The sequence below is a fragment of the Kryptolebias marmoratus genome, linkage group LG6 (genome assembly GCF_001649575.2).
Source record: "Kryptolebias marmoratus isolate JLee-2015 linkage group LG6, ASM164957v2, whole genome shotgun sequence".
Lineage (NCBI taxonomy): Eukaryota > Metazoa > Chordata > Actinopteri > Cyprinodontiformes > Rivulidae > Kryptolebias > Kryptolebias marmoratus.
Genome location: NC_051435.1, coordinates 28,823,922 through 28,832,309, shown reverse-complemented (window position 1 = coordinate 28,832,309; position 8,388 = coordinate 28,823,922). Strand labels below are relative to the sequence as shown.

The window sequence follows — 8,388 nt, the reverse complement described above, 5'->3', positions numbered from 1 at the left end:
GAGAAAGGCATCGCTCTTTTTATCAGATATATCCCAGTCTAAAAAGTCGCTGTTTCTTTTCTTCACCAGCTCCAGAACTTCTTCTGTTGTGTATTTTATCTCCTTTGGTCATTTCGCCAGCTTTTATGTCGAAAAAAGTCCAAAAAACAGTCTTCACCGCATTTACGCGCAGGACGCATGAAGCAGCCTCTCTGTTAGACGGTTATACACAGACTGATTTGGGACTCATGAAAAGTTCCGACCCCCCTCCGAGAAAAATCACATGACTGGAATTTCATTGGCTACCGGCCTGTGATGTCAGAACCTGCTTGGGGGCTGACTGACCGGAGCTATATGCTTGCAAATGAGGGGAGGAGACTTTCATGACTTTACGCATGGGAAATTAGAGGGGCTCTAGGGGGGGCAGAGAGCAACCCAGTTGGTCAGACGAAACGTCAATCAAAAGTGGCGCCAAAACACAGCTATTTTGGAATTTAAGTTTATAAAAACAATAAATGTAGCAAAAACTATACAGATTTGAATAGAAAAGGCAGTAAAGCGGCCCTTGGGCGGGCCGCCACGGGGTAAGGGGTTAAGCTCCATGCTCACAAATTCATTTTCTAATGCATTTAATTTAAAAAAAAAAAATCATGTGACACTTTGTTTGTGTGCAGGGGAGCAGATGGGATTTAAAGCACCACATTGCTAGTATGATAAATATTTGTTGCGGTCATTGTAATTTATTAGTAACTGAAAAGTGAAATGTTTTTGTGTAGGTCACATTCTGCTTTGTTCACTTAAAAACAAATGTCATTTTGTTTCTAATTTGTTTTTATAAGAATCAATCCAATAGTAGAAATGTCCTAAATTTTGCTTGTGCTCTACAGAATTTCTTGTGATAGTTTGTACCAATGAACAATTTAAGAAAAACTTGCACGTGGGTGTTAATGTGGGTGTTGAGTTAAGAAACAACAATGTAGATGAGACATTGAACTCTCTTTGATTCTTGGCAGGTACCCTTCAGGAGAGGAGCGCTGCATTGCCTGCAAACTGTGTGAAGCCATTTGCCCTGCCCAGGTACAAACACACCTTCGAGATTTGTCTTTACTTCTTTAAGGTCCTGACACACCAAGAGGACTACTTGGGTTGTCTTTGTTTTAAGAATTAGTTAAGCTCTATCCAACAGTTATTGAGTATAAAATGAAGTATATGTTTGTGTTATTTATGACAGGGCAGGCAGTATTATAATCATTTCCTTCCTCCCTTTTATTGTTTGTGTCCAGGCCATTACTATTGAGGCAGAGACTAGAGCTGATGGTAGCAGGAGGACAACTCGCTATGACATCGACATGACTAAATGCATCTATTGTGGTTTTTGTCAGGAGGCATGTCCTGTGGATGCCATTGTGGAGGTGTGTATATCATTGTACCCAACAACAAACAAATCTCAAAGAAGAACCTTACAGCTCCTTAGTATGTTCATTCTAATCCTAAATTCTAGTAGAACATTTGACCCTTTTACTAAATCACAAATAACAGATAACGTGATAACAAATGGCAAATTGTCTTTTCACAGAACTACCATAAATGTTAGGTTATGTTTCACTGAAGAGAGTAGTATTGATGTTAGTATTTATAAGCATTGTTGAAATATTGTTAATAAAACGGTGCAGGTGAAAAAAATTAATCGACATGAACAGCAAGTGCCACATTAGTCAGCTTTCCATAATAAATAAATGAAGCTAATTTATTTCAATTCAGTTTATTTATACAGAGTTTACAGTTACAGTTTACAGCAAGTCATTCAGTTCAGAAAAGTAACAAGCCAAAAGCAAAAATTCAATTAAAAACAGTGTAATACAATACAATTATAATACTATACAATCAGTAATATTTCTGTCTAAGCAAACCAGCAGACTGTCACATCCTGACTACAGCGCAATCCCCAATCCTGAGTAAGTACCAAGGTGACAGTGGAAAGGAACCCCACGCCTTTAACATTAAGAAACTTCTAGTGCAGGGATGGGGAACCTTTCTCTCTCGGGGACCATTTCAACTTTTAGAAAGTCTACTGAGGACCACACTCAACATGTAAACCCATGTGATGCAGCAATTATAAATTGATAAAACCACAGTTAAGTTTTTTACGTATTTATTTTTTGCAAACATTTATAAGTTTCAGTTGTATTTCTTTTTTTTTTCTTTCTTGAGCAGTTGCTGCCTTTCAAAACACAAAATAATATAAAAATACCTCTGAAAAAAGAGGCATGTACTGTAGATTATGTACAAATTTTCAGTGGTACATCTCTTGAAGTCAATGAGAAAATGTTTCTTTTGAATATGAAGAGGTTAAATGTGGTACTTTTGAAAACTACTGTATTTTATATGTGAAGCACTTTGCGATTTTTATCTGTGAAAGATACTATATCAGTAAACTTAACCAACTTACTATTTTAATCCAGTCATGCCGCATTCCTTCACAAACTCTCTCTGCATGAGGTTTCAGCTTCTTTGCTCTTAATTCCCTCATCATAATGTTGTCTTTGTCACTCTTATTTTCTTGCAAATGATGATTGTTATGCATCCAAACGCCAACGAAGGATGTTAACTTTATTGCTCTGCATCTGTCCCTTCAGCTGCTCCAGTTTAGCATGCTTAGACTGCTTTAAATTAGACTTCATCACTTCCAGTGGCTTGCCACAAAATAAACACATGCGAGTTTGCTTTTCACTTCAACACAAAAGATTATTGCTCATTTATTTCTTCTGAAAAATATGGCATTCAGCATCCACTATTCTTTTTTCTGCAGTCACCGTGATTGATGCCTGACTGACACTTGACCACTCACGTTGCATTTGCTAACCCTGACCCTGGCTTGGATCTATGCATCACTGTCAGTTTTATCACAGAAATGCCATTGGTTGTCAATATTTTTTCACTCTGAGTTTTTATTCATGTTTAGTTTAGTTGTTTGAAATTGTGTGGTGGGCCAAATAAAAAGGTACCAATAGTCTAGAGGCAGGAGGTTCCCCACTTCTGTTCTAACAGAACTGTTAAAAACCTTAAATTAAAAAAATGGAATTAGTTGGTTCTCAAAAAGGGAATTTATTTTTCTTTTTTTAAAAAGTCTATTGAAAAATGGCATTTTTGTCTTCTTTTTCGCTGTCTTTTCAGAGGTCTCCACAGGGAGTCATCCTCCTCCATCTAACTCTGTCCGTCTGTCCATCACCAGAGCAAACAAGAAGGGGCTGAGAGCCAATTCTTAATGCAGTCCTCATTCTCATTTCTACAGCTCACTTTGCTGCTGTCCTCATACATGTCGAGTACAAGTCTAACATACTTTTCTGCCACTCCAGATCCCTCATAGAACACCACATCTCCTTCCTTAGCACCCTGTTGTATGCTTTTTCTAAATCCACAAAGACACAACAAAGTTCTTTCTGACTTTCTGACCCTCTCTATACGTCTTTTTAAATTACTTTGTTCTCTGACCAGCCAGGTGTAGAGGGTGTTTGTGAGAGACATTTCAAAACATAAAATTGTTATATTTTAGTTTACTTTGTCCCTGCTATGTACAATACTGTCGCAATACATTATAAATAACAGAGATTAATAATTTTGTATGATAGTGAATTGAAACTGTCTTCTTCATTTTAAACATATTATTTTATCTCCAAAGTGTGGTGCTGGAAAAGTTTGAAAATTGACCTTGAAAATGCTTGAAAAGTGCTTGAATTTTACACTGGGAAAAGTGTACGAACCTTGTGGAGCGTCGACAAGCCTCTCCCAGCAGTTCGTTCTTCCAGTACCCATCTGTGCACTTGTTCCTCCAGCTCTGGCCATCTTGCTTTCAGCCCGTGATTAGCTTCCTTCATTTTCTTCATTGCAGTTAGAGTAAACTCTGCTTTTTGCCAACCCCTCACTCCAAACTTTCTTTTTGCTGCTCGATTACACTTTTGGGCTGCATATTTTATTACCTGCAGTTTTCAATCTGCAGAATAGGATTTTCTTTTTGGCGTCATTTTATTTTATTCTCATTTGTGTTGAAGTGAATGTTTGTTGGTTTTTTTAGTGGTAGAGGTACAACATAGTTCTCAAAAGCCTAGAGGGCCCTCTTGTGGCTGCAAATGGTAATGTTTACTCCTTTGTTCATGTCTATGAATGATCATTTAATGCGTCAGTCAAAAATTGCATCATGAAGAGGGGAAAAAATGGTAAATAAGTCGCTTCGGACTGTATGTCGCAGAATTGGCCAAACTATGAAAAAAGTTCAACTCATAATCCAGTAAATCCAGTATACATATACATACACTTATATTTAAATATAAAAACATGTTTAAACAAATTATTTCTTAAATTTTGATTTATTTTTTTTTTAATTTTTTTTAAATATTTATCTGTAAATTTCATGGATTCCGTTTAAGAACAAACTTTATTTTCCTCCTAAAGTTAATATTGTTCATTTGTTGCAAAACTTAATAAATCAGTCACAGATAGCACAGCACTGCAATTTACCTACGTTTTTGAAATCGGTTACTTTCTCTTGGTTATGGCGCACGGCTGAAAAAAGATTTCACAATGGTACATCACTAAAAAAAAAGGTTAAGAATCATTGCCTGGGTGCCTGAAGTGGCAGCTACACAGTCTTCAACCAGCTGTTGATGTTCTTAAAACAACTTTAAACAAATTAATGAAAACCCAGTATTTATTGAATTTTAAGCCAACTTGGAACAACGCTGCTAAAACTTTGGTGTGAAAATTGCCAAGTTTAATTTGCTAAGTTAATGTTATTAGAACCACACTAAAAGGTGCATGCTTCAAAACAAATGAAAGAATTTATATTTAAAAAAAATTAAAGCCTAATTTTTACTGAATATTGTCACAAATGTCAATGTCAGAAAATGGACAATTTTTAAACTAAGTCTTCTAATGTTCTGATTAAAGAAAAAAAAGGTCTAAAAATATCTTCTAACAAATGTTTACATGACAGAATATTTTTTTCCTGTTCAATATACAGTCCTTCAGTTTCTTTAACTAAGCCAATAAATCTCAAAAGATTCTTACCTCAGTCTAATCAAAAACAAAACTTAGGGGAAAAATTTAGAGGCATAGCATTGCTTCAAGGAATGCATATCATCTCCCACTTTTAATGCTGGAGTTTTAGACTAAGTTAATTTTATGTTAAGAAAAGATGGGATTATAGCAGTTTTGGCCAAATCCAAAAGATGATGTGTAATCTGATGGATGGTGTCTGAGTCAATCTAATTTAAAGCTGCTACAGCTGGTTGACCTTAGCCTGCACAAAAATGGTTATACCTCCAGTGAATTTTACAAATAATAAGCTAAAATTTAGAGTGGTTGTAGCTGAGTTATTTGATTCAAACCTTGAAAATACCATGCATGAGCTCATGTGGTGTTGCAATATCTCACATAACCTTTAAGCACTTTGAGTATGTACTGTGAATGACTCTCAGCTGCTTCCACTAAAGTGTGTTAGCTGTGACAGGGGTCATGAATTGGGGAGATTTATTTGTCAAAAAAGATTTGCCTTCACCAAATGCCTGTGTTAAAGATTATTGTATCAATCTAAAGCAGGGTTGGCAATCCTGGTCCTAAAGTGACACCCTCCGGCATGTTTTACTTGTTTCTCTGCTCCAACACACCTGATTCAGTGATTAAATTACCTCTTCATGTTCTGCAGAAGACTGTTAATCACCCATGGATCCATCCATCCATTTTGTTTACCCGCTTCACCACTCCGGGTCGCGTGGAGCTGGTGCCTATCTCCAGCAGTCATTGTGTGAGGGCCAGGTCGCAAGTCCATCACAGGGCCACATAGAGACAAACGAGACAAACAACCATTCATGCTGTCACTAACACCTAGGGACAATTTTAGAAATGTCAATTAACCTAACATGCATGTTTTCGGTCTGAGGGAGGAAACCAGAGTCCCCGGAGGAAACACACATGTGCACAGGGGGAACATGCAAACTCAACCCAGAAAGGCTCCAGGCCGGATGCAATCATACAACCTTCTTGCTGGTAGTGTTAATCACCCACTGATTCAAATCAGGTGTGTTGGAGCAGGGAAACATGTAAAACATGCAGGATGGTGGCCCTCCAGGACCAGGGTGGCCTGCCTCACTTAAATAAAACTTGTGTGTTTCTGACTTGGGTTGCACCAGACTCTTTTGCTCTTTTGTCCTTACAGTCTTTCTTCTTGTTTTTTCTTGTGTTCTCAGGGTCCTAACTTTGAATTTTCCACTGAAACCCATGAAGAACTTCTCTACAACAAAGAAAAACTCTTAAACAATGGAGACAAATGGGAGGCTGAGATCGCTGCCAACATACAAGCCGATTACCTTTATCGATAGACAGACACAAACGTTACTGGCTAAAGGTCGTCTTGACCCATTTCATACCTGATAAATGGTGATTCTGTACATACTGTAAGAACACAAAGTTAGCTGTCATGGCTGTGCTTCTGGGTGGCTTTAGGTTGTTGAAGAAGCCCTTCAATAAAAATAAGAAATTCTTAATAAAAACACTTTCTTCTTTATATTTTAGTGTAAATACTATTTTTGTCTAATTTCTGCCCTGTTCTTGTTAGAATTACGTATTTATTGTAGGAGTAAAAATAATGTACATTTAAAAATTAAAAACAATCCTAGCTGTATGACATTTATTGGTTGCCACCTGTGTGAAGTCATCCAAAGAGATCTTTTGAGTTATGTGAGGATAAATAAGATGTCAAGTCTGTCAAATACAAATTATAATTAACCATTTTATAAATGTAAACATATAAGAATCATTTAATGGATCAATCTGTCTTTGACTAACCAGATCACATGGTGTCAATGGTCAGCTGTTATTATTACAACCCTTGGTAATTTTAACACAGTAATGGTAGCACGTCAGGTCAGCATTTTGCTCCCAATAAAGGGATTGTTAAATGTATATCATGCAAAATGTGAAAACAGAACACTAATATACTGTAATGAGCCTCCAAAACAATCCTAGTTAACTATAATTGGGCTATTTCTGTGCATTGTGTTTTGACAAATGACAGCACAAAACGTTAATGTGTGGCTTCAACATATGAATGGTACAGAGTGATACATGTAACATTTTACAAGATGGCTACCAAAACATTGCCTAGTGCTGTCAGTGCCCAACGACTAGTTGGCCACTAACAACAAGAAATCAGGAAGTTTTTCAAAAGAAACCTTCAAGCACTAATCTAAAACAATGTATATATCCATAGAATAACATAAAAACATTATACTTCTGCAACATTGTTTTAAGAGCTGTTTGTTTCATTACACCCATCTTAAATAAACAACCAGCATTGTTTTCTTTAAAAAAATAGTTTATTTTGGGTTTTTTTAATCATTATTTTTTGTCAACTTAACATGGACAGCCTATGTTTTATATATGAAGGACAATTCCAACTATGGCGTAACTTGTGTACGTCACTTTCCACGCAAAGTTTGTGATCCATAAAACAAACTTGACGGGAAAATGTCCGCTCCCTCACACCAACTCTGAGCCATGTGTACCATATACGCTTGTTCTGGAGACAGGAAGCTGGCAACAGATGGTGAAGTGGAGAATTGAAGCCACTCTGCATCATGATTCCTTTTAGATATTTAATTTCACTCCATCATCAAACTTTAATCTTAGCTCGATTTTATCTGAAGCTTTCAAAATAGAAGTATTATTTATGTTTCTGCTGGTGAGCCATAATGATCTTTAAAATTAAAAAAAAGGCCTTTAAGCCAACTTCAATCTTAAATAAAACTTTCTCCCCATCACATTCCTCTCTGGAAGATCACCAGGGTGATGTGCACCACAGATTAACACACGGGGGGACAGTGTCTCCCCCCTCAAATGCTGCCTGCTAACCCCCGGAGCGCAGAGGAGGTGCGCTTTAATACCGCTCACACCCTGCGCTCCCTCACGGTCAGTTTTCAGCACGACACCGGCCATCCTTCTTGTAAAAGCTGTCAGTTCGGTCTGCCCTTACCCCCACCTGTGGCTGACATGCTCTGGTGGTGGTCAGAAATCTGACCACTCTTTCTCCACCTCGGCCTCGGTCCTCTCTGTCTCACTCACTGAATCAACAGTGAGAATGTGTTGCTGCTCACAACGCTTCCTTTTATTTGTAACGCCACGACTGCGGCTCCAAAAACTTATATTTTTTCTGTTCTCCACCTCATTCACGAGCGCATCGATTTCTGCCTCTGTGAAATGTAGTTTCTTCACCCTTTTCTGTGTGGTTGCCATTGTTGGAGGGCAGAACCTGAGGCGGGACCTTTAGGTACAGGTGTGATTTATAAAGGGAAGTTGCTTGCTGGTGTGCATACGCATGGTTTTATAAATCTGAATTTTTTTTTGGCGTATGCCATT

The 8,388-nt window shown here is 37.5% G+C and overlaps 1 protein-coding gene across 1 annotated transcript in view; it reads left to right on the top strand.

Annotated features, from left to right (window-relative positions):
* LOC108251261 (NADH dehydrogenase [ubiquinone] iron-sulfur protein 8, mitochondrial) overlaps window positions 1-6,790 on the top strand; it is a 22,897-nt gene extending 16,107 nt beyond the window's left edge. The window contains exons 6-8 of the mRNA XM_017441494.3: window positions 993-1,056; window positions 1,263-1,391; window positions 6,222-6,790. Of these exons, the coding sequence (XP_017296983.1) occupies window positions 993-1,056; window positions 1,263-1,391; window positions 6,222-6,353 (325 nt within the window). The 3' untranslated portion in view covers window positions 6,354-6,790. The remainder of the gene's footprint in view (window positions 1-992; window positions 1,057-1,262; window positions 1,392-6,221) is intronic.
* Window positions 6,791-8,388: the final 1,598 nt, after the last annotated feature.